The sequence below is a fragment of the Mesoplodon densirostris genome, chromosome 2 (genome assembly GCF_025265405.1).
Source record: "Mesoplodon densirostris isolate mMesDen1 chromosome 2, mMesDen1 primary haplotype, whole genome shotgun sequence".
Classification (NCBI taxonomy): Eukaryota; Metazoa; Chordata; class Mammalia; order Artiodactyla; family Ziphiidae; genus Mesoplodon; species Mesoplodon densirostris.
In genome coordinates, this window is record NC_082662.1 from 46,654,496 (window position 1) to 46,681,681 (window position 27,186).

The 27,186-nt window shown below is 38.2% G+C and overlaps 1 protein-coding gene and 2 non-coding genes across 8 annotated transcripts in view; 1 reads left to right on the forward strand and 2 right to left on the reverse strand.

The window, feature by feature from the left end:
• Window positions 1-5,081: 5,081 nt before the first annotated feature.
• Window positions 5,082-5,154, forward strand: TRNAG-UCC (transfer RNA glycine (anticodon UCC)). The gene has a single exon. It is a non-coding gene; the product is annotated as a tRNA-Gly (tRNA).
• Window positions 5,155-7,827: 2,673 nt separating this feature from the next.
• Window positions 7,828-27,186, reverse strand: part of IFT25 (intraflagellar transport 25) — a 33,967-nt gene continuing 14,608 nt past the window's right edge. For all 6 annotated transcript variants that reach the window (XM_060083758.1, XM_060083792.1, XM_060083768.1 and 3 more), the window contains 6 exons: window positions 26,284-26,354; window positions 25,468-25,580; window positions 14,767-14,873; window positions 13,082-13,150; window positions 10,126-10,169; window positions 7,828-8,030 (listed from right to left, as the gene is read on the reverse strand). In XM_060083758.1, coding sequence (XP_059939741.1) covers window positions 7,917-8,030; window positions 10,126-10,169; window positions 13,082-13,150; window positions 14,767-14,873; window positions 25,468-25,565 — 432 coding nt within the window. In that variant the 5' untranslated portion in view covers window positions 25,566-25,580; window positions 26,284-26,354 and the 3' untranslated portion in view covers window positions 7,828-7,916. The remainder of the gene's footprint in view (window positions 8,031-10,125; window positions 10,170-13,081; window positions 13,151-14,766; window positions 14,874-25,467; window positions 25,581-26,283; window positions 26,355-27,186) is intronic.
• On the reverse strand, window positions 15,094-15,166 carry TRNAG-CCC (transfer RNA glycine (anticodon CCC)). The gene has a single exon. It is a non-coding gene; the product is annotated as a tRNA-Gly (tRNA).

A 27,186-nucleotide genomic window follows, 5' to 3' on the forward strand; every position in this document is an offset into this window, starting at 1 on the left:
GAGAGGCATTCCTGAGATATAACTCACAGCACAGTGCTTTTTTAAAAAGTGTGTATAAGTAAGTGATAAACACAATTTTCATCTGTATAATATTTCTTTGCCTTGCTTGAGTACATGGTTAAAAAGTTACTAGATTTTTACTTTTTTATCCAATCCTTTAAATAAATACTGATTGGTTGTTTAACTTTATGCAAGGCATTGTGACAGGCACTGGCCCACAGTAAGTGATCCAAACATGTATATATTATTAGCTAGCTTATTAAAAACTCCTCAAGGATTTTAAAGTATAAAGAGATATAGAGGGCTTCCCTGGTGGCGCAGTGGTTGAGAGTCCACCTGCCAATGCAGGGGACACGGGTTCGTGCCCCGGTCCGGGAGGATCTCACGTGCCGCAGAGCGGCTGGGCCCGTGGGCCATGGCTGCTGAGCCTGTGCATCCAGAGCCTGTGCTCCGCAATGGGAGAGGCCACAGCAGTGAGAGGCCCGCGTACTGCAAAAAAAAAAAAAAAAAAAAAAAAAAAGAGAGATATAGACATGCAAATAAATGAACAATGTTCATTTAGTCAACAAATATTTATTGAAAATCTGCTATGTGCCAGGCACTTTTCTACGTCCTGAGGATACAGTCATGATCAAAAGCAACAAAACTCCCTGCCCTGTGGAACTTACATTTTAGTGAAGTAGAGAGACAATAAACATGATATACAGGATAAGTAAGACAAAATAGATAGTGATGAGCAGGGCTGTCTCTAAAAGGGTATGGAAGCCAAGGGCAATTCATTCAGTTGAGCCCCCGACCCAAGATATTCACACTTGAAAGGAGGCTTCACTGCCCTTTTTCATAGTATGCTTGGGATATCATTAAAGGAAAAAGAATCTAAGTTGAATTTTAGAGGTAGTGAGAAAGAGGAATAAGGTACAAGAACCCCTGAAGCACAGGACACAGGCTGGCTACCTCAGCTGCCGAAACCCATGGGCAGGGGGGCAGGGTTGGGGGTGGGAGTCTGGTGGCGAGGGTAGGGAGGCTCCGTAATTTGTGAGGAAGGCCTCACTGAGAAGAAGATTTTGAGTAAGGATCTGAAATAAATGAGGAAGCTAACTGTATAGATACCTAAGGAAAGAGCTTTCCAGGCAGAGGAAACAGCAAATTCAAAGGTCTGAATCAGGAGTTCCCTGATGGTCCAGTGGTAAAGAATCCGCCTTCCAATGCAGGGGAAGCAGGTTCGATCCCTGGTCAGGGAACTAAGATCCCACATGCTGTGGGGCAACTAAGCCTGTGCGCCACAACTACTGAGCTTGCGCGCCTCAGCCAGAGAGCCCCACGCCTCAAACTACAGAGCCCACTAGCTCTGGAGCCTGTGCGCCACAACTAGAGAGAGAAAACCCACATGTCAAAACTAGAGAGAAGCTCGCGCGCCACAACAATGATCCCGCATGCCACAACTAAAACCTGACTCAGCCAAAAAAAATAAATAAATTAAAAAAAACCCCGCAAAACACAAAGGTCTGAATGGCAGTCAGGAGTTGGTGGGCAGGTGGAGACAAGGCCAAATGAGGGGGATAGAAGCCAGCCAACTGGGGACAAATGAGACTTTAAAAAGATGATGGGTTCAGCAGTGAAAAACAAAAGGTAAAGCCACATATTATTGTATCTATTGCTTGAGACTTAGAGTGGTTTTATCAAGTGAAAATGAGTTTTTTTTTTTTTTTTTTTTTTTTCTTTTTGCGGTATGCGGGCCTCTCACTGTTGTGGCCTCTCCCGTTGCGGAGCATAGGCTCCGGATGCGCAGGCCCAGCGGCCATGGCTCACGGGCCCAACCGCTCCGCGGCATATGGGATCCTCCCAGACCGGGGCACGAACCCGTATCCCCTGCATCGGCAGGCGGACTCTTAACCACTGCGCCACCAGGGAGGCCCGAAAATGAGTTTTAAAGCCTAGGAAAATGAAGGTGAAAGGATGCTGTTTTCAAATATCATAATGTGGTATTACAAGCACTGCACTGAGAACTTCTTCTCTGCATTCACAGAAGAGAGAGACAGAGAAAAAGACTTAAAGATAATTTACTAGGCTTGTGCCAAAGAGATCAATCAGATAACCTCTGGAAATCCCTTCCAGCAATCTTTAAGCCTAACACAGTTTAACACAGTGTTTCTTTTTTTTGTTGTTATCTATTTTTTAACATCTTTATTGGAGTATAATTGCTTTACAATGGTGTGTTAGTTTCTGTTTTATAACAAACTGAATCAGCTATACACACACACACATCCATCTATCTATCTATCTATCTATCTATCTATCTATCTATATTCCCCATATCTCCTCCCTATCTCACCACTCTAGGTGGTCACAGAGCACTGAGCTGATCTCCCTGTGCTATGCTGTTGCTTCCCACTAGTTATCTATTTTACATTTGGAAGTATATATAAGTCCATGCCACTCTCTTACTTCGTCCCAGCTTACCCTTCCCCCTCCCCGTGTCAAGTCCATTCTCTATGTCTGCATCTTTATTCCTGTCCTGCCCCTAGTTTCTTCATAACCATTTTTTTTTAAGATTCCATATGTATGTGTTAGCATACGGTATTTGTTTTTCTCTTTCTGACTTCACTTACTTCACTCTGTATGACAGGCTCTAGGTCCATCCACTTCACTACAAATCACTCAATTTTGTTTTTTACGGCTAATATTCCATTGTATATATGTGCCACATCTTCTTTATCCATTCATCTGTCGATGGACACTTAGATTGCTTCTATGTCCTGGCTATTGTAAATAGAGCTGCAATGAACATTGTGTACATGTACATGTACATGTACACGACTCTTTCTGAATTATGGTTTTCTCAGGGTATATGCCTAGTAGTGGGATTGCTGGGTCATATGGTAGTTCTATGTTTAGTTTTTTAAGGAACCTCCATACTGTTCTCCACAGTGGCTGTATCAATTTACATTCCCACCAACAGTGCAAGAGGGTTCCCTTTTCTCCACACCTTCTCCAGCATTTGTTGTTTGTAGATTTTTTGATATGGACATTCTGACTGGTGTGAGGTGATACCTCACTGTAGTTTTGATCTGCATTTCTCTAATGATTAGTGATGTTGAGCATTCTTTCATGTGTTTGTTGGCAATCTGGATATCTTCTTTGGAGAAATGTCTATTTAGGTCTTCCACCCATTTTTGGATTGGGTTGTTTGTTTTTTTGATATTGAGCTTCATGAGCTGCTTGTAAATTTTGGAGATTAATTCTTTATCAGTTGCTTCGTTTGCAAGTATTTTCTCCCATTCTGAGGGTTGTCTTTTCGTCTTATTTATGTTTTCCTTTGCTGTGCAAAAGCTTTTAAGTTTCATTAGGTCCTATTTGTTTATTTTTGTTATTTCCATTTCTCTAGGAGCTGGGTCAAAAAGGATCTTGCTGTGATTTATGTCACAGAGTGTTCTGCCTATGTCTTCCTCTAAGAGTTTTATAGTGTCTGGCCTTACATTTAGGTCTTTAATCCATTTTGAGTTTTTTTTGTGTATGGTGTTAGGGATTGCTCTAATTTCATTCTTTTATCTGTAGCTGTCCAGTTTTCCCAGCACCACTTATTGAAGAGGCTGTCCTTTCTCCACTGTATATTCTTGCCTCCTTTATCAAAGATAAGGTGACCATATGTGCGTGGATTTATCTTTGGGCTTTCTATCCTGTTCCATTGATCTATACTTCTGTTTTTGTGCAAGTACCATACTGTCTTGATTACTGTAGCTTTGTAGTATAGTCTGAAGTCCAGGAGCCTGATTCCTCCAGCACCGTTTTTCTTTCTCAAGATTGCTTTGGCTATTCGGGGTCTTTTGTGTTTCCATACAAATTAACAGTGTTTCTTAAACAAAGAATTACTGACATTCCAGTTTAGGAAGCTGGTGAAAGGAAAATCCTCAGTGTTTGATTTTATTGAACATGAACACAATTGCTCTAAGTCGCCTTCCTTTTCAAAAACCTTAAATGGCTCCAGCGTTACGGGAAAATATCTGAAAGCATTAATCTTTCTGATCTGGCTGCAATGTCTGGTTTTAGTCTTCTCCTTTGCCCCAGTCAGACGTATGTATTCATCACTCCCTAAATACATTTTATGAGAGTACTCACCTTCATATCTTTGATGGCACCAACGTTACTCTTGAAGTAACTTTTCTACTCTCCTCCATTTATTTAAAACTTACCTTTCTGAGAGTAAGTAAATTTGTGCAACAAATCTTGTTAAGCAAATTATCAGAAAGTATCAAAAGCCTTAAAACTGTTCCTAACTTTGTCTAATTCCCTTCTGGGAATCTCTTCTAAAAAAGTCATTGGAGGGACTTCCCTGGTGGTTCAGTGGTTAAGGCTCTGTGCTTCCATTGCAGGGGGCGTGGGTTCGATTCCTGGTTGGGGAGCTAAGATCCCGCATGCCGCAGCACGGCCAAAAAAAAAAAAAAAATCATCTGAGGGGTAGGCAAAGATTTATGCAGAGATATCCTCCATAGTATTATTTATTGTTATTTGTCTGTTATGAAGAATTTCAAGCATACATTAAAGTAGAAAGACTAGTACAATGAAGCCCCATATATCCATAACCTGGATCCAACAATTTGTTATATTTACTTCAACGAACACTTTTTCCTTTAAAAAATATGTTCAAGTATTTTAAAGCAAATCCCAAATACCATGTTATTTTACCCTACATACTTCTAAATGCATCTCTGAAAAATATGAGCCTTTTCTTAGATAAGCTTAATGCCAGTTTCACACCTAGCAAAATGAATAAAACCCAGTCCATAAGCAGATTTCCCCAATTATCTTTAAAAAGTCTTTTTTCTCAGTTGGTTTGCTCAAATCAGCACCCAAATAAAATCCACACATGGCATGTGTTTTTTGGGGCTCTTACATCTCTCTGAATCTAGAGTGGATCCCCTTCCTTAATTAATTAGCATTTTTCATGCCACTGACTTGTTGAAGAAACCAGGTCATTTGTCCTGTAGGATAAGCCATATTCTAGATTTGTCTGTATATCAGCCAGGATAGGCCAGGTTATGCTGAGGTAACAAGCAGCTCCAAAGTATCAGTGACTTGGGAATTCCCCAGTGGTCCAGTGGTTAGGACTCTGCACTTCCACTGCAGGGGGCCCAGGTTTGATCCCTGGTTGGGGAACTAAGATCCTGCACATGGCCAAAACAAACACAAAAAACAAACAAAAAATGAAGCTTTATTTATCCTTCTATGTGTACCTCAGATTGACTGGGACCTCTGCTACCTGTTATCACCAGTCTCATTCCCAGACCTAGAATGATGTAGTTACTGTGGAGAATAACAGTGCTGGTCATTGTGGGAGAGAGAAAAGAGCTTTGAAGTGTCTCTTGAAGGCAATTAAATGCTCAGCCTAGAATTCAACTACCCTTCATCTCATTGGCCAGAATTGGTCACATGGCCCTACCCAAAGAAGGCCAGGAAGTATATCCTACCATGGGCAGAGAAGGCACAGATCTAGGCATTTCAGTGAGCTGCATTAATGGCTACAAGTCTATTTGCTTCCTTGTGGTGTCATTTTACTTGTTCCTCTCTCTCTTGAACTTCCTGAAAGTGAAAGGTAACTCTAGTACTTGATTTGATTCAGGATCAGTAATTTTGGCAAGATCACTTCATAGGTTGGTCTACGTGCTTCATATTGCATCATATCAGGAGGCACCATGTTTAATTGTAGTAGATTCTAGCAGTAGTGGCCACCACTTCCTCCCCACTCCCAATTTAGTCACACCTCCTTATATCCATGCCCTTGGGTAGACCCCTCTTCTTCTGACTCTGGGCTTGGCCATATAACATGATTTGGGAAACAGGACAATAGCAAATATGATACAAGCAGAGACTCAAAGTGTTGGCACTTTGTGGCTGTCCCTCTTTTGCTACTTTTTTAGAATGCTGAGACTAGTAAGAAAGTATCATGTGATAACAAGAAAGCTGGCAAATCCAAAATTTGTAGGGTTGTTCAGTGACCCAGGGAAGAGCTGATGTTGCAATACAAGTCTGAAGGCCCATCTGCTGGCAGAAGCAGAATTCTTTCTTGCCCAGGGGAGGTCAGTCTTTGCTCTACTAAGGTCTTCAACTGATGGATGAGGCTCACCCACATTATGGAGGGCAGTCTGCTTTACTCAATGTCCACCAATGTTACTGTCATCTAAAAGATACCTACACAGAAACATCTAGAATAATGTCTGAACAAATATCTGGGCACTGTGACCCAGTCAATATGATACATAAAATTAACTATCACATATATGTTTCACTAAGACTGTGTTGTGGCTTGAACTGCGTCTCCCAAAAGATATGATGAAATCTTAACCCCTGGTACCTGTGAATGCAACCTTACTTGGAAACAGGATCATTGCAGATGTAATTAGTTAAGATGAGATAATACTGGAGTAGGGTGCACCTTTAATTCAATATGACAGTGTCCTTATAAGAAGAGAAGACACAGAATATGCACTGAGGGAAGATGATGTGGAGAAACACAGAAAGAATGCCATATGACGATGGAGGCAGAAACTGGGGCTACGGTGCCACAAGTCACAGAATGCCAAGGACTGCCGCAAACACCAGAAGCTAAAAGAAAGGCATGGAACATATTCTCCCTCAGAACTCTGGTAGGAACAAACCCTGCCAATACCTTGATTTCCAACTTCTAGCCTCCAGAACTGAGAGAATAGATTTCTATTGTTTTAAGCTACCAAGTTTGTGGTACTCTATTACAGCAGCTATAAGAAACTAACATACCCAAGCACCGCGATGAAGAGTGGCCCCCACTTGCCGCAACTAGAGAAAGCCCTCGCACAGAAACGAGGACCCAACACAGCCAAAAATAAATAAATTAATTTAAAAAAAAAAGAAACATAGACTGCATAGATAAAATACTATATTCTAATGCCATTTTTTTTCCTGTGGGTTTATTTTATCAATCGTAACAGAGTTAGGTTCATGCATTTCTGTTGTTTTCGACATTTTGGAATTGCTTTTTAACTTTTGGTCATATTAATTATTTATGTCTTCAAATTCAAGTTGTATAATAAGATATATTCAGAGAAGTCTTATATCCCCAGCCGAATCTGTCCTATCCTGTTCCTTACCTTCCCCAAATATAAAGAAAATCAGGGCTTCCCTGGTGGCGCAGTGGTTGAGAGTCCGCCTGCCGATGCAGGGGACACGGGTTTGTGCCCCGGTCTGGGAAGATCCCATATGCTGCGGAGCGGCTGGGCCCGTGAGCCATGGCCGCTGAGCCTGTGCGTCCGGAGCCTGTGCTCCACAACGGGAGAGGCCACAACGGTGAGAGGCCCATGTACCGCAAAAAAAAAAAAAAAAAAAAAAAATCAAATAATATCAATAATGGTTGTCTCTGGGAAGTAAGATTATATGTTTCCTAACTCTTCTCTGAGGTCTTGAAATCAAAACAAAATAAAATGAAGAGAAAAACATAAAAATGATTTGTCCTACAGGGCCCAGTTCAAGTTCCATGACCTCAAAGAAACCATCCCATAAATACTTTCTCTTTTTTGAACTTGTACATTGTTTACTTTTCATATTGCTCCCTTAGCCCTTTGCATCAATCAATCAATAAATTTAAAAATTAATGCACTGATATCTGAAGGGTACTATGTTAGATACTGTGGGGACACAACAATGTATTATCAGTTGTTTTCATGTATAGTCACGTCCTTGATTAAGCTGTATACCGAAGCAAAAGCTTTCTTATGACCTACACAGTGGCCGTCATTGCTGTCTGATGAACAAAATTCCTACAAAATGTTGAAGAGAAAATAAATAAAAACTGAAACAGACTGATACAAATACCTTTAATAATAACAACTTCATGTTTAAATAAATATATTGTTAAAAAATAGTGCAAGAGTATTTTGTTATAATTATTAAGGAAGATTTGAGACTGCTGTTCCCTCTGCAGAAACACGATGCACAGATGCAAAATGATCAAAGGCTGATACAATAATGAATCTCAAGTAAGTGGCGTGGCCATCACGTACCTGTAGGGGAAAAATCAATATAGATGATTTAGAATTCTAGTTAACTGTTAAACAAGCAGTTAGCAGAAGAAAGTGTTTGATACAAGAATAATATTCTAAATATATAATGATTTATAAGATATAATGTTCAGAAGAGAAGCCAGCCACATGTAACAGTACAGTTATTCTGATATGTAGCAGCCAAATATCAGCCTTAGTTTGAGGAAGAATAGCAGGTGGAGCTAAAAATTGCACTGTACAATTCTGATTAATTTTTTTAAATTAATTTATTTTATTTATTTATTTTTGGCTGCATTGGGTCTTTGTTGCTGAGCATGGGCTTTCTCTAGTTGCGGCGAGTGGGGGCTCCTCTTTGTTGCGGCACGCAGGCTTCTCATTGCAGTGGCTTCTCTTGTTGCCGAACACGGGCTCTAGGCACACGGGCTTCAGTAGTTGTGGCACAAGGGCTCAGTAGTTGTGGCTCACGGGCTCTAGAGTGCAGGCTCAATAATTGTGGCACACGGGCTTAGCTGTTCCGCGGCATGTGGGATCTTCCCGGACCACGGCTCGAAACTGTGTCCCCTGCACTGGCAGGTAGATCTTAACCACTGTGCCACCAGGGAAGCCCTGATTAATTTTTTAAAAGTGTTCTTCTGAAGTATTTTTCATAATAAGAGATTTCATTTGTTGGATGATGCCTCAGAATACACTACCCTGAATATTACTATACTTTTACATTTATATAAAAATGTAAAAAAAGTCTCTGAAAAGCAATTTGGCAGTATATATAAGAAGCTATAAGTATGTCTATACCCATGGACCCAGTAATTCCATTCCTTGAAATTTAATTTTAGAAAATAATTAAAAAGGTGAACATTGCGGTAGCAGGAACAGGCATAAGATGTCCCCTGTAGTATTAGTTATAATGACAGAGAGAGGAAAAAGGAAATCAGTTAACATCTGTCTCTCTGCATACACTTAATTTTAAAATTATAATTATGAAGCTTTTGATACAATATTAAATTTTTAAAAGATACAAATTTTTTCATACATACTATTATAACTATGTAATGCATTTGGTTAACAACTAGAAGAAAATAAGTATAGTAAAAGTTGTTGTGACAGGGTACTAAACTTTGGGTGATTTATAGCCTTCCATTCCCCCTTACTTTTCTCCAAATGCTCTATGATGCTGCAACCCTCCCTGATCCACAGTGAGTCCTGAAACAAAATACTCAGCAGAGGCTTACTAACCATAACCCATTAATAAAGATGGAGAAAAATAGGAAGATAAAATTCAGTCTAATTAATCATTTTTCTGGTCCCCACTGGCCTCCCCAGTCATTGGGCACACTTAGGTGGTAGAGAAGATAATTAACAAGATTCAAAAACTCCTACAGAATCATTTGAAACACCGATTTCATAGCAGCTTCCAGTAAGTTGTGAAGAACGAAACCTAATGGACAAGGTACCTCTTTAACCCTTATTTAGAGACACCTTAGTTAAATAAACACTACCACCTAAAAAACACATATTCACAGTTGTTTGGCTTTTTGTGTTTGTCTAAAACCAGGGTCTGACAAACTAGCAGGAACAGAGGAACTCCTGATGAGGCAGCAGCTTCCTCATCAACGGGCATTCATTCCACTTGACAAGCAAAGCCCAATGGAATGTTGTTGGAAACTGCTGGTTCTCTTTTCACCTCATCTCTCTTTGGCTTATTTGTTGCTGATCCTATGCTCCAGTTCCCTTATCTGAATCTCCCTTGTCCTTTCATGCTTAAATTAACATCCGATTTTGGCATCTCAACCTTTTTTGATTCCTATTCTATAAGGCCTACAGAATCAAATGACAGGAAAGCAAGTACATACTTCAAAATAAATGAATAAACAAAATAAAACAAAAACAAGTGAATTCTGTTCTATCCTTGCTGTCATATTATTATTATGCTGTCATATATTATTGAGAATAACCTTCTCTATTGGTTGATGAGACACAGATCCTATAATATTATGAGGGTATTTATTAACTTTATGACTATGGAGATAGGTTTAAAATTTAAATATATTGTGCTGGCTAAAGATAATGTTTATCTCTTCAAAGTATATTTACTTACCATAATTTCTTCATTTTGAAGCTGCCCCTCTGTATGTACCAGATCTAAAACACAAATTCAACAGAATTGAGGTAGGGCTCAAAATGCATGAGGACATATTGAAATTTATATTCAGCAACACATGATATCTGGTAAACTATAGTCAGACCAGATTTACCAGTGTTTTGGGGTTAAAATTCAATATAAAAATAGAGATATTTGATATAAAAGGTATGAAAGATAAACTATGAGCTATAAAATATCTCTAGTGAGTATAAATACAAGTAAATGTAAATGTAAATTACAGCAAAGGAATATAAAGTGAAGAATTGATAAAATGTGAAAGTCCTTTTTAAGGATCAAGTTACTAAGAGTAATTGCAGGCCTGAAAGGAGCCATCTTACCGTTCTCATGGGTACTGACTAGGGCTCAGTTTCTCACAATGAATTTTCACTATGATGCTGAGTTACGCCACCCATGAATTGATCTTTTCTGGTGTCCAGCTTTAGAAAACCTTTACTTGTGTAATTTTAGGACAGATTAACTTACTTGGTCATGAGTTAATCACATCAAACATTCTTTTGGAAACATGAAATATTTAATTGATATACTAATGTCGACATTATTTAGAAATTAATTTTGTTTGTATCAAAATAGTGTACATAATTTTAAAAGGCATGTAGTACAAAAAGGGAAGTTTCTGGGAAGTAAGATTATGTATGACTTTCTTTCTGTTTCCTAACCTTTCTCTGAGGTAATGAAAAATAGTAATTCCCTGCTTGACCCCTTTTCCTCCAGTCCTGCTCCCTAAATGTAAATGTTTTCAACACTTTAAGCTGTTTTTCCTGGAATTATGTTTTATACTCCTTTTCTTGATTTATCAATTTTTTACTGACTTTATATTATGGTAGGTAAAATTTATGTCTATTGGACCAATATCCTCTTCCTCCTCCTCCTGCAAATGTTCCCTCCTGCCATCCTCTCAATTTTGAAATCAATACTTGATGGTTATACTATTACCTATATAAACATTATTTACGGTTGAAATAAGTAATAAATTGTGACACATTTTCTTTCTTGGACAACTCCTCCTCTACTAGAAGTTAATAATAACCTCTTCTCTCATTTGCTTCATTTTTTTAAATTATGAAAAATTGGAAAATCTCAAACATACATAAAAAAGACAGGATATAACTCTTATATATACCCATAATCTTGAATTTGCAATTACTAACATTTCACCATACTTGATTTATCTAATTTTTTTTGCTAAAGTATTTTAAAGAAAGTCTAAGACATAATTACATTTCACCTTTAAATATTTGGTTATCTATCTCTAAATAAGAATATTTTCTTATATAACTACAATGTCATTATCATATTACAATTTAAAAATGCTTTAATATAATATCCAGTCCATACTCAAATTTCCCCATTGTCCCCCTAAATGTCTTTTTATAGTTGGTTTATTCAAATCAGAATTAAGTCTCTTTTAATCTTGAACTGCTTTCTCTCCCACATACACATTTTTTTCCCACACCATTGACTTATTGAAGAGAGCAGGTCAGTTGTCCTGTAAATGTCCCTCATTTTCTCATATTGCCTCCTTGTGGTTTCATTTAATTTGTTCTCTATCCCCTTTTCCTATAGATTGGAATTAGAGCTAAAGGCTTGATTATATTGAGGCTTTAAGGCCTTCATCATATGTCTGGTGATTTTTGGCTTCTGTTACTCATGAATAGATCATTTGAAAAATGTGCATAAGCCAGGTTCGTTGACTACTGGACTTTGATAGGGTGACCAGGAATGAGCTAGCCTGTGTCAGTATCCATAGATTTTCTGGGACCATTCAGTTTCTCCAAAGATGAATCCTCCAATCTCCTGGCTGGGGCTATATTCCTGGTTGCTGACCAGAGCACAGCAAGGAGGCTGGAGCTCCCACCACTCAATATGTACGCTTCCACTTAAATCCCGTTTTCTACTCCGTGTTTCACTCACTCTCTTTACTATGCCTCGTCTCCCTGAGTCCTGAGCCTCAACATTCAATGTTCCTAGTCACCTCTTGGGGGTGGTTTGTGGGAGGAAAGACTGGTCACTAGCTTTATAGGGTAGGAGAAGGTACCTAGGGTCCTTTTTAATATATATATATACACGTGTGTGTGTGTGTGTATATATGTATATATATATACACACACATATATATACTTTGTATATAGATGTTCAACTAATCACCTTTGTCTTCTGGCCCATGCCTCACTCACACTTTCCACGGTACCTTTGCCTTCAAGTTCTAGACCTTTGTGGGATTCTGCTGGATAAACTGGTTTGCTTCTCAGTTGATATTCTCCTCGGCAGGTACTTAGGCTATACTCTACTCCATTCTGCTACAGAAGTTACTACTCCTTCATCTGCCCCCTCTCTTCTATAATATATATTGATCTCTCCCATCTGTTTTGGTTTCCTGGCTTTTTGTTTGTTTTTATTTTTTGCCCTTGTAGGTTTATGCCTCTTTTTATTCCTTTATTATTATTTTCATGGTATTTTGGGAAGGAACGGAGATAGACATATAAAGGCAATGTGTTGTTTTTAACTAGAGGCTACCGATTCTGTTGATGATATTTAAATAGTACCTACCATTAATCAGGAAGGAGAGAAAGATGAAAAACTAGTATTTATTGTTTGTCTACCATATGCCAGACACTGTGTTCTCAAAAACTTTAAATAGTAGGTATCATCTCCATTTTTCAGATAAGGATACTGAAACTCAGAAAAATTAAGCAACATGTTAACAATTACATAACCAGTAAGTGAAGAAGTATCTTTGCATTCAAACCTGGGTTTTCTAGGCTCTAAATATGTCACAAGAATCATTCAAGTCATCTTTTTTCACCAAAATGCAGTCCAGTTGGAAATACAAAGTAAAGGACAATTCTCTACTTCCTCATGATCAGAACAATGTTGGTGAAACAGCACATACCTCTTTCAATCCACTGCTCAAAATCAACTGGCTCTTCAGAAGTGCTCTTTTCAATCCTCAGGGTCCGTACTGACATTGTAAATAAACAAAATTAAGTGTTAATTATCTACCTAATTCTATGTTGCTGTCCCTGTATCCCTTTTTTCATTTGTCTGAGACCATCAGGCATTGGTGGGACTGCACAAAGTACTGGGATCAGGAACAACATGTTCTGAAAATCACTCACTCACTGTTTTTCCATAAGTCCCTATGGTAAAATGCAGACTGTGTAACTAATCTTACAAGTGTTTGCAAGCATACAACACAAAGCTAGTAGGGCCTTTCTGCATTTGGAATCATCTAGTTTTTTGTTTTGTGTTTTTGTTTTTTTGTACACTGGTAAATAATACCATCTGTGGTCTTGATCATAAAACTTTATGGAGAAACTACTATGAGTCAGACATATTCATTGACTCTTGACTTCAATCTTAGGAGAAAGGTATTATTAACTTACTTTACTGATGAGGAAACAGGCTTAAAGAAATCAGGCAACTGAGAGAAGCCAGGTGAAATGTTCAATGATACAGAGCTAGTAAGTGCTAGAACTGGAATTCAGACTTTAGGTCTGACTCCAGAGCCTTCACAATTAATGACAGAAGAGAAAATGCAGTCATCTTCCTTCTGCACTGGTTTTTTCCTTTACCCCTAAATCAGTTCCCTTCACCCTACATCCATTCTTCCCCTTCTCTGTTCTGTGCCCTGTGGGGAGGACCCCTGGGGACTGCATCACCTGGACTCACTTGCCCACTGACTACTGGTTGGATTTGGCCAACTGGAGGCACTGGAAGGAAACTGAAGAGCAGTGGGGAAGTGACATCAGGTTGTATTTTCTCTGCGCCCTTCCCATTTCAGTGCCGTGTCTGACAGTTGTTATGTCCGTTCATGGTTACAGCTCCTGTTGGGCAGGCTCTTATGCATGGGCTCCAGCACTCACTGGGCTCCAGCAATACTATTTCCTTCCCTTGGTCCAGGGGAGGTAATGGCTTACTGCTGCAGCCACTTTCTGGGTGTCTCACCATCCCTAGTTTGTTCCCTTAACCCAGGCCATAATTCTGTAAGTAGTCCCATCAATAATGTCTCTTCATTTGAGTCATCTGGGATATATCCTGTTTCCTGCCATGATTTTGTCTGACATACTTTATCCTTAAATAAACATAAGACAGGATTAGGATGATGTTCCAGTGGGAGATATTCTTCCTAAATCCCTCAGAAAATGCCATTAATAAAAGAATCAAAATTACCAAATGCAAATAATCAGGGTTATCAGATTTTCAGAAAGAATTTGACAGAGAACCCCTAGCCAAAAGAATCTGGAATAAAGATGTCAAGAAACTTAGTGTTCTGGCAAGCTGGCTTCTTATATTCATAACATTGTCTTTTGCCAAAGGCTTTCACGTAGTAAATTGCATGGAAATTATTATGTGCTTTGGAAGGATTTCAAATTTGCAGTTTCAGAGAGGCTAACTGTGCTCAAGGCAGTTAAGCCATACTCCCCACCCACCAACCCCAGCAATAAAACTGGATTCCATGCGGTAAAAAAAAATCAGTGTTTTGCCAAAAGTTTACATATGTGCCTTCTGCCTATGGAAAAACTGAAAGATGATGAAAATTAATGAAATGAAGTGAAATGAAAATATCATGCTTACCAAAGTAACTCTGGATTAAAAGCCTTTCAATCCTTACATGTTTGTGAAAACAAATAATGAACTCTTGGGGAAACATTCCTGTGGTGGTCCAAAATGTTTCTGGATTTCTATTGTTAATTTTAAAGAAAAAGAGAAAAGAATAGCCAAATGTTTAGAAATGTTTAATCACAAAATTCTAGTGAATAACTATTTAAAAAAAATAAACGACCACTGGATTCTTGCAACCCCTTTCTTTCTTTCTTTCTTTCTTTTAATATTTATTTATTTGGCTGCACCGGGTCCTAGTTGTGGCACATGGGATCTTTACTTGTGGCATGCGGAATCTAGTTCCCTGACCAGGGATCGAACCTGGGCCTCCTGCGTTGGGAGCACAGAGTCTTGACCACTGGACCACCAAGGAAGTCCCACAACCCCTTTCTAACTGTTCATTCTGCCTCTAATCTCTCTTCACCTTTAATAATTCTTTACTACTACCAGATACATTTTTTAAAAAATGGAATTGATGTCACTCTTGTCTAAAAGCAGTGACCCCTTACTGCCTATGAATCTAAACTCCTTAGTATGGCATTTTATGACCCTGTACAATCTGGTCCCATCGTTAAGTATATCGTCCCCCATCGTGATATCATCTCCCATTATTGTAGTCACGTTGGACCAATTAAAATTCTGCAAACACGTCATGTAGGCTCATGCCTCTGTGCCTTAGTTCATGAGGTTCTCTTGAACCTAAAAATCCCTTCTTCCCGTGCAAAAGTTTATTCACTTTTTGGTCACATCTCTCCAACCCCAACAAATCACAATAACTTTCTCCCTCCTTTGCACTCACCTCACACACAGCATCCATTTTTACATTAGCACTTTCCTCTTGTGTTTTTATCGCTCCAGCTACACCCTCTTTAAGTCCAGTCACTTTCTCTTAGTCACCTTTATATCCCCAGCAACAATCACAATGGCTGACCCACAGCAGATAAACAACAGATGTTTGTTGAATAAAATTAAAACATGCACTCAATGTTGGTCATATACTATGTAAAATTACATATATACCTAGACACACACACACATATATAGTATTGACTACAGAAATAATCACTTCTATTTTATTTTATTTATTTGTTTTTGTTTGTTTGTTTAATTTTTTTTTGCGGTACGCAGGCCTCTCACCGTTGTGGCCTCTCCCGTTGCGGAGCACAGGCTCCGGACGCGCGAGCTCAGCGGCCATGGCTCACGGGCCCAGCCTCTCCGTGGCACGTGGGATCTTCCCGGACCAAGGCACAAACCCATGTCCCCTGCATCGGCAGGCGGACTCCCAACCACTGCACCACCAGGGAAGCCCATCACTTCTATTTTAATTATAAAAGGTTTTTCTTTCTTTTTTGGAGGTAAAATTTACCTACAGTGGAATTTCTCTTAAGTGTGCAATTCAAAGTTTTGATAAATGTATATGCTTATGTAACCAATATCACAAGGTAACCAGTACCCTAATCAAGATAAAGAACATTTCCATCACTTTAGAAACTTCCCTTCTCTTCCCTCCAAACAACCTCCCTTATACAACCACGGCTGATTCCTATCACCATAGACTATGCTATAGTTTGTTTATTCATTTTTTGTTTGATATTTTCATTGAATATTTGAATTGCTTCCAATTTTTTACTATTATGAGTAAAACTTCTATAAACATTCTTGTACAGGTGTTTTTGTGGATATGTTTTCATTTCTCTTGGATAATTACTAGGAGTGGAATTGCTGAGTCATAAGGTAGAGGTATGTTTAATCTTATAAGATGATGTCAGACTTCCAAAGTGGTTGTGCCATTTTCCATCCCTAACAGAAATGTGATGGAGTTCTAGTTGCTCCACATCCTTGACAACATTTGCTATTGTCAGGCTTTTTAGCCATTCTAGTGGATGTGAAATATCTGACTATGTTATTAATTTGCATTTCCCTGATGACAAATTATTCTAAGCCCTTTTTCATGTGCTTTTTGGCCATTCATATATTTTCTTTTGTGAAGTGTCTGTTAAGTATTTTCTCATTTTTAAAAAAGCTCTTTTGGACTTCCCTGGTGGTGCAGTGGTTAAGAATCTGCCTGCCAATGTAGGGGACATGGGTTTGAGCCCTTGTCCAGAAAGATCCCACATGCGACAGAGCAACTAAGCCCGTGTGCCACAACTGCTGAGCCTGTGCTCTAGAGCCCGTGAACCACAATTACTGAGCCCGTGCACCACAACTACTGAAGCCCGTGCACCTAGAGCCCATGCTCCGCAACAAAAGAACCCACTGCATTGAGAAGCCCGTGCACTGCATCGAAGAGTAACCCCTGCTCGCCACAACTAGAGAAAGCCCGCACAGCAATGAAGACACAACGCAGCCAAAAATAAATAATAAATAAATTAAAAAAAATTTTTTTTTGCAGTACGCGGGCCTCTCACTGTTGTGGGCTCTCCCGCTGCGGAGCATAGGCTCCGGACGTGCAGTCTCAGCGGCCATGGCCCACGGGCCCAGCCGCTCCGCAGCATGTGGGATCCTCCCGGACCAGGGCACGAACCCGCGTCCCCCACATCGGCAGGCGGACTCTCAACCACTGCGCCACCAGGGAAGCCCTTAATTGTGTCTTTCGATGAGTATTAGTTTTATTTTTGGTGAAGTCCAGTTTTATTACTCTTTTCTTTTATGCTTAGTAATTTTTGTGCCTGCCTTCCTTCCTTCCTCCCTCCCTCCCTCTCTTTATTTTTGGCTGTGTTGGGTCTTCGTTGCTGCACGTGGTCTTCCTCTAAATGCAACAAGTGGGGGGTACTCTTCGTTGCAGTGCACGGGCTTCTCACTGTAGTGGCTTCTCTTGTTGCCGAGCATGGGCTCTAGGTGTGCGGGCTTCAGTAGTTGTGGCTCGCGGGCTCTAGAGTGCAGGCTCAGCAGTTGTGGTGCACGGGCTTAGTTGGTCCACAGCATGTGGGATCTTCCCGGACCAGGGCTTGAACCCATGTCCCCTGCATTGGCAGGAGGATGCTTAACCACTGCACCATCAGGGAAGCCCTGTGTCTTTATTAAGAAATCTTTGCCTACTTTATTGTCACAAAAGTACTTTCTTGTATTTTCTTTTAGAAACTTATTTTAGCTTTGAATTGAGTTCTATTATCCATATTGAATTAATTTTTGTGTTTAGTATGAGGCAGAGGTTGAGGGTTTTTTTTATCCACATGTTTATTCAGTCATTCCAGAACCACATTAAAAAGACTTTCCTTGGACTTCCCTGGTGGCGCAGTGGTTAAGAATCTGCCTGCCAATGCAGGGGACACGGGTTTGATCCCTGGTCCAGGAAGATCCCACATGCCACGGAGCAACTAAGCCCATGCACCACAACTACTGAGCCTGCGCACCACAACTATTCAAGCCTGTGCGCCCTAGAGCCCACATGCCATAACTGCTGAGCCCGTGTGCTGCAACTACTGAAGCCTGTGCACCTGAAGTCCGTGCCCCGCAAGAGAAGCCACCACAACGCAAAGACAGTGCACCACAATGAAGGGTAGCCCCTGCTCACCACAGCTAGAGAAAGCCTGCACACAGCAATGGAGATCCAGTGCAGCCGGAAAAAAAAAAAAAAAAAAAAACTTTCCTTTTCCTATTGAATCACCTTAGTGTCTTTTCCTAAAATTAATGGACTGTCTATGGGTGTATGTACTTCTGCCCCTCCATTTTAGTCCATTGATCTGTTTCTGTATCCTTAGCCTTTTGTCAAAAAGCAATTGACTTTATATGTGTGGGTCTATTTCTGGGCTCTATAGTCTGTTCCACTGATCTATATAGATCTATCTTTACAAAAATGCCATGTTATTTTGATTACTGTGTATTTATTTTAAATCTTGAAATCAGATAATTTAAGATTTCTTCTTTTCAAAATTAGTTTGACAAGATAAGTTTGCATTTCCATACACATTTCAGAAGCAACTTGTTAATTTCTATGTAAAAGTCTATTGAGATTTACTGAATCTATAGGTCATTTAAGGGAGAAACAGCCACTGTAACAATATTGAGTTTTGCAATCATGAGTGTAGTATATCTTTTCATTTACTTAGTTCTTTAATTTCTCTCAGCAACGTTTTACAGTTTTTAGTGTAAAGGTCTTGCATGTCTTATTAAATTTATTTTTAACTATTTCATGTCTTAAATGTTAATGTAATTGGAATTTTTTAAAATTTCATTTTCTAAATGTTTCCTACTAGTATATAGTAATACAATTGATTTTTGTGTATTGACCTCACTAAGTTTACTTATTAGCTCTAGCAGTTTTTTGCAGATTCCTTAGGGTTATGTAGATTCACATAATCTGCGAACAAAGGCAATTTTTTTTTTAGTGGCCAATAGCTCTTGCTTTATACACACACACACACATACACACACACCTGGAGAAACTGAAACTCAAATAAATATTATGAATAGTTCAAAAGGCTACTTGGTTACAAGATATGTAAAGAGGACTCATTCCAAAGCTTATTTTTCCTTGTTGCCATCTGGAAGAGGAAGGCTCTTTGGGGAAATACCACAAGGGTGCATTGTGATCATTATCCTCATTATAATATGTCTAATAATTTTCTTAAAAAATTTTTTTTTAATTTTATACAATTTTAAAGGTTACTTTGCATTTACAGTTATTACAAAATATTGGCTATATTCCCCATGTTGTACAACACATCCTTGAGCCTATCTTACAACCAACAGTTTCCCCCTCTCCTCTCCCCACTGGTAAACACTAGTTTGTTCCCTAGATCTGTAAGTCTGCTTCATTTTTTGTTATATTCATTAGTTTGTTGTGTCTTTTAGATTCCATGTGTAAGTGATATCATACTATACTGAACAAAGATAATTTTGCTCTTTCCAATCTTTATAACTTCTATATCTTTTCTTGCCTTATTGCATTGTTTAAGACCTCCAGGACAATACTGAATAGAAACTGTGAGAACAAACATCCTTGATTTGTTTCCAATACTGGGGGGGAAGCATTTTTTTTTAACCAAACATAGTTGATTTACAATATTATATTCGTTTCAGGTGTACGGCACAGTGATTCACTATTTTTATAGATTATACTCCATTTAAGGTTATTACAAAATAATGGTTATATTTCCCTGTGTTGTACAACAGGGGTCCCCAACCCCTGGACCACGGACCAGTACTGGTCTGCAGCCTTTTAGGAACCAGGCCACCCAGCAGGAGGTGAGCGATGCTCAAGTGAGTGGAGCTTCATCTGCCGCTCCCCATCGCTTGTGTTACTGCCTGAACCCCCACCCCCAACCCCTGGTCCGTGGAAAAATTGTCTTCCACAAAACTGGTCCCTGGTGCCAAAAAGGATGGGGACCGCTGCTGTACAATATATCTTTGTTGCTTATCTATTTTGTATGTAGTACTTAAAAAATATATTTATTTATTTATTTATTTTGGCTGCGCCGGCTCTTAGTTGCAGCACGTGGGCTTATAGTTGCAGCATGTAGACTTCTTAGGTGCGGCATGCAGAATTCTTTGTTGCGGCATGTGAACTCCTAGTTGCAGCACACATACGGGATCTAGTTCCCCAACCAGGGATCTAACCCAGGCCCCCTGCATTGGGAGCGTGGGGTCTTACCCACTGGACCACCAGGGAATTCCCTCCTTTCCTATCTACTTTTGAGTGAATCAAAAAAAGTTTTAATGCTGCTTAATTCCTTTATTAATTATTTAACTATACCTCTTATTTTTAGTGGCTGCTCTCAAGGTTATCAAACCTCATGACAGTCAATTTGCACTGAACTCCACTTTTGTACCATTGTTTTAATATATTTTATACACACATATATAATAAATCCCACAATACAAAATGTTTTTTCCCATTAAGTGGTTAGTTGTCTTTCAAAATTATTAAAAGATAGTCTTTTATATTTACTGAAATATTTACCATTTCCAATGCACTTACTTTCTTCCTGAATGTTTGAAATTCCATCTAGTATTTTATCATTTCAACCTGCAGAAACTTCTTTAGCATTTCCTGTGATGCAAGTCTGTTTGTGGTAAGTGAAAAGTCTTTCTTATATCCTATATTTTTTAGTGATATTTCAACTAGACACAGAATTCTGGGTTGACACGTTTCTTATTTGTTTGTTTCTCCTTTTTCCCCAGCATTTTAAAGATACGGTTCCATTGTCACCTGAATTCCATTGCTTGAGATGCAAAGTTGGATGTCACTGGTACCACTGTACCCCTGTATGTAATGTATTTTTTTGCTCCAGTTGTTTAAAAATTTTTTTCTATCTTTGTTTTTCAGTGGTTTGGCTATGATATGGTCTCTTATTCATCCTGCTTGGGGTTTGCTGAGTTCCTTGGATCTGTGAGTTGGTATTCTTTAATAAAACTGGGGAAAATTCAGCCAAAAAGTAGAAACAATTCCGATATCCATCAACTGATGAATGGGTAAATAAAATTTGCCATATACATACAATGGAATTATTTGGCAATAAAAATGAATGAAGCACTGATACATGCTACAACATGGATGAGCCTTGAAAACATGTAAGTGAAAGAAGGCAGTCCAAAGACAACATATGTATTATTCTATTGATATGAATGTCTGGATAAGCAAATCTGTAGGGACAGAAAGTAGATCTGTGGTTGTCTAGGGCTCATGGGGATAGGGGATGACAATGAAAGTGTGTGAGGTTTCTTTTTGGGGTGCTGAAATGGATTGTGCAGATGGCTGCATAACTCTGAATATGCTGGAAGCCACTGAATTGTATATCTTTTTTTTTTTTTTTTTTTTTTTTTTCCCTTTTTGCGTTATGTGGGCCTCTCACTGTTGTGGCCTCTCCCGTTGCGGAGCACAGGCTCCGGATGCGCAGGCCCAGCGGCCATGGCTCACGGGCCCAGCCGCTCCGCGGCATATGGGATCCTCCCAGACCGGGGCACGAACCCGTATCCCCTGCATCGGCAGGCGGACTCTCAACCACTGCGCCACCAGGGAGGCCCTGAATTGTATATCTTAAATGGTTGAATTTTATGGTATGAGAATAATATGTCAATAAAGGTGTTACAAAAAAGAAAAAAACAGAATCCAGGTCTCTAACTCACAATTCTTGATTTTTTTATACTATGTTTACTATTTCACAATTTCTTTTTATTTATATTTATATGGTTTAAAATTTTATTTATTTAAATAAATTAAACAATTTTTACTTGCCCTGTTTTTTCTTGGGTGCTTTTAATGAACATGATCAAAGTAATAACATAAAGATATGTAGAGATGCACTTGGATTTTAAAATAACATAACTGAATTCCTGTAATTAAGTAAAATGAAGTCATCAAAATACTAGCTTCCTTTAAAACAAGGCCTTATAGCCATTGACTGTTCAACATCTATCATCTCATGTGATAATAAAAAAAGTCATGTAATTTTTTCACAACTCTGAGGTAGTCAGGGAAGGTGGTATTATCCCCATTTTTCAGACCAGGAAACTGAGGCTCAAAGAATAACACATATGTTCTTAGCCCAAAGTAACACACATAGTTCACTTACCCAGGAATTTTAACTGTAAATCTCTCATTCTTTTACATTATGCCAAAGGAACCAATTCTCTCTCTCTTCTACTTTTTCTAACTCATTTTTTTTATGTAGAATTTTTCTCCTTTTTCATTGACATGTTAAATACCAGTGGTCAAAAGTAGAGTCAAGAGGAAGTAGAAATGTAATCACTTTTTAAAACTCTATTTCTGAGGAAATTGAGAATTGGGAGCACTATCCATTAGGGGCAAATTTATAGCACTGTTTTCTCCAAATAATTCTATTGTTACTTCCATTTAGATAAATCAACTTATGAGCAAAGAATAAATTTTACTATCTACTATATAAAATCTAATTGTATTTGTTGGAAATGCATATGAATTAAAAGTCTCTGATGTGCTCTGTTCAGTTATCAGCTCAGTAACTACTTTACTCCATATAGTTTTCTGTATTAAGGGTCTTTGTCTAATCTAAAAAATATTATGTACTTATTCATTAGTATGGACTGATAAAGTCTAAAATATTATGTTACATATAACAGCCAATTTTAATGATCTATAAACATATTCCCTTGAAAGAAAGGTCACCAAAAGGGTGTAAGGTAAATTGATCTTGCCTTGAAAATTTGATTTATCTCCAATCAAAGACAAGGAGTATTTTTGGAAAGATCTCTATTTCTGGCAAACGATTTAAGGTAAATCTCTATAGGTCTGTGATCCTCATAGCAGTTCCCACATTTATATCTCTACTCTAAGGCAGAGTGAGATAAATAACTATTACCTGAATTTCAGGAAATAAAAAACTAAGAAGGATTAAGAGGCACATATATTAAGTTTTTTATTCAAACCTTAAGTTTTAGAAACTGGGAGTTAGAAGACATGAGTGTTAGTTTTGATTCTGACACTTGCTTATCTGTATGATTTTGAGTAAGTCATTTTACCTCTAATCATTTTTTTTATCATCTTTATAATGAGGTTGAAAACACTTTTTTTTTGGCCTCTTACTCCCCAAGCTTACTGTGAGGGTTAAATGACATAACACCTATAAAACTATAAAGCCCTATGCAAATATATATTAACAGATGCATATATGTAAGTATGTGTGTATGTATATGTGTATAAGTGTGAGTGTATGTATGACTAATCTTTGATGGTCTAATTCACAAGCTACTCCACAAATATTTTAAGACACTGTGGAGCCAAAGATGAAGTCATAGTCTCTGACTTCTAGAAATTTCCAGTTGAGAGGGGAGACATACATTAAAAATAAATAATTATATAATAAAGGAATAAATAAGATAATAGAGGTATATATCAAATTCTACTGGAGCCCACCAAAAAGGGAAACTATCCTACCTGAGGGAAAGGGACAGATGTCAGTCAGAGAGGAGGTAAGAACTGGGCTTAAAGGAACAGGTCCAATTGCTAGAATTTTATACAGATACATGGACCTCACAATAGAACGCAAAGAGCCGTGAGATCTATGTTACAACTGGCTCTGCCTTCAATAGTTAAAACTAGTACCTGACCTCTTTAGATCTCTCTTACCACAAGTCTAAATGAAAGGTTTCGATAAGATGAACTCATAAGTCCTTCCAGCTCTAAAATTATATGATTCCATAAGTCAAACTCAGATCACTGTACAAATACCAAGAAAGAGAACTCAAGAGGGTAATAAAATTGCCAGAACTATTAAAAAAGGAGTTTTTCTTGGATGGAATTGGAGGGTATTTGCTTAATGAATTAAGTCAGACAGAGAAAGACAAATACTGTATACCACTTATATGCAGAATCTAAAAAATAAAACAAACTCCTGAATATAATAAAAAAGAAAGAAACTTACAGATAAAGGGAACAAACTAGTGGGGAGAGGGAAGTGGAGAGGGGCAAGATAGGGCTGGGGGACTAAGAGGTACAAACTACTATGTATAAAATAATTAAGCTACAAGGATATATTGTACAACACAGGAATTATAGCCAATATTTTATAATAACTATAAATGGAGTATAACCTTTAAAAATTGTGTATTGCTACAGTGTACACCAGAAACTTACATAATATTGTAAAGCAACTATACTTCAATTTTTAAAAAAAAATTTTTGGCTGCGGCATGCGGGAACTTACTTCCCCAACCAGGGATTGAACCCACACCCCCCTGTAATGGAAGTGTAGAGCCTTAACCACTGGACCACCAGGTAAGTCCCATATACCTCAATTTTTTTAAAAAAAGAAGTTCTTCTATTAACTACTTTTTTCCTGGAATTTAAAAGTCTGAGAATGATATCTATCCCTACCTAGAACAGTGAAGAGTGGTAACTGGAATGATATCAAGAGGCTGAGAACCAAACAATGCAGGTGGATAGCAAGAAGTGAAGCATTCAGTTCAGCAAAGATGTTGCTTAGACCAGAAAGAAAATAGGCAGTAGATAGTAAGTCATACTGTTTATATTCCTATTTACCAAGAAAAACTTGGAATAAAACCATAACCAGATATTAAAATGTATACTTCCATAAAATGAGATAGCTGTTGTTTGAAGTTTTGCCTTGTTAGACTACATCTTTAAAAACTATTTTTATAAAAAGTTCAGTTTAGGAATTCATAAAGAAAAGGATCAGGGACTTCCCTGGTGGCACAGTGGTTAAGAATCCACCTGCCAAGGCAGGGTACATGGGCTCGAGCCCTGGTCAGGGAAGATCCCACATGCCGCAGAGCAACTAAGCCCGTGCACCACAACTACTGAGCCTGTGCTCTAGAGCCCACATACCACAACTACTGAACCCACATGCTACAACTACTGAAGCCCACACACCTAGAGCCTGTGCTCCACAATGAGAGGAGCCACCGCAATGAGAAGCCCGTGCACCGCAACTAAGAGTAGCCCCCGCTCGTCACAACTAGGGAAAGCCCACATGCAGCAATGAAGACCCAACACAGCCAAAAATAAAGAAATTAAATAAAGAAATTTAAAAAAAAAAGGATCAAGACCCTAAATATACACAACTGAATTAGCTCCAGGAATGGTACTAAAGTGGGTAGTCAGGTAATTTAGTTCACCAGACACTTATTAAACTATGTTTAACAGTGCTAGTTGTTGTAAAACACATAATCTCAGTACTCAGGGGGTTCACTGACCTAATATTAAGACTTTAAGGAAGAAAGAACAGTAACTCTTACCCATCAATTATATTTTCAGGTGGGTGTTTTTCATCACTTGATGTAGCTAAAATCACTTCAGTCCCTTCAGAGCTCAAACAAACATCAGTGTTTCTCATCTTAAAGTATTTAACCTGCAAGGAAAACAAAACAAAACAACAAAAGCAACCTTTTTATTCTCTGAATTTTATCTTGAGCAAAGGAAGAGAGAGAAAGCCTGTTGCCTAGCACATAGCTTACCAACCAAGTTATTCAACAAGTGGGAGGGACTCTTAACATGTTTATTTACTTATGTAAACTTCTGACCTCTCCCAGGGATAACCTGTGAGATATGAGTATTTGCACTACTCTACTCCACAAAAGAAGTCCCTGACACCAACATAATTTTTCTGTTTCTAAAATTAAAAACCCTCAATAATTATATGGAAATAGTTAATACGCTAGAGTGACACGACTTAGTAGGTAAGATTTTAAAAAGTGTTTATATAGTTATAATTCAGAAATTTAAAAAAATGAAGAGTATAAAAACAGACGCTTTGTAACTATTTATCCATACACTTATCAATTGAAATAGTAAGCAATATTATTTACATCTTAAAAAATACTTTACGATCGGTATTTTTTTTTGAGCAGAAATGTGAAATGAGAGAAGATAACTTTTCACTTATTTTTAAATTCTAAATCAGTCACTTGGTTCATGAACTTAAATACATTTCTGTTTGAGAGTAATATTTTAAGTCTGATAAAAAGCATAGTGAAAAGATACTGTTGAGCTCTACTATGAACCCTGGAGGGTAAGACACAAGGAAGACCATAGAAGATTATATCAGAACTCACCGTTCTCCTTGATCTACTGGTGGTAAGGCACAAACCAATATATAGATGCAAAGTGATGGGGAAAGCTGTATCTATAAAGAATTAAAAGATGAAGAGTGTTTGGAAAAGGAAGAAAGGCTTCCAATACACCTCACAGCCTAGCCCCAGTCTAACTTAAAAAAAAAAAAAGAACTATTTCAAATAAACAAGGTAGAGCAAATATTACACTTATTAAACAGCTATGTACTGACTTCCCAGATTTGATGTTAACATTTTTCCATAGGTACTTTTTTTTTAAAGAAATAAGTAGACCCTTACTGTCCTTATTCGCTTCCTTGTCCAGTGGTAACAGCTATTCTGAAATTGGTGAATAACCTTCCTATATTTTTAATTAATTATTTATTTATTTATTGGCCAAGTCACGCAGAATGCGGGATCTTAGTTCCGCAACCAGAGATCGAACCCGCCCGCTGCAGTGGAAGTGCAGAGTCTTAACCACTGGACCGCCAGGGAAGTCCCTGACTATATTTTTATACTTTTACCATATATGTATCAATATGTACTGTTCTTTTAAAACTTAGATGTTTTCACAGTATATATACCCCTTGCTACTTGCTTTTTTCATTCAATATTATGTTTTCAAGATTTTACTATGCTGATACATGTAAATCTACTTTATTCATTTTAACTGCTGTGAGGTATTTCTCCATTTCTCTAATGATGGATATTTAGGTCTGTTCCCAATTTTTTGCTACTATAAACAAATTTGCAATCCACATCCTTGTGCATGTATCCATTGGCAAATGTGGGAGAAGATCTTTATAATAAAGAGTACTTTCTTTGTAGAAGAATTGTAGAAATTTAGAATCACTGTATCTCCAAGTCAATAACTGATCTATTTGATCTCTAAATTATAACAATTTA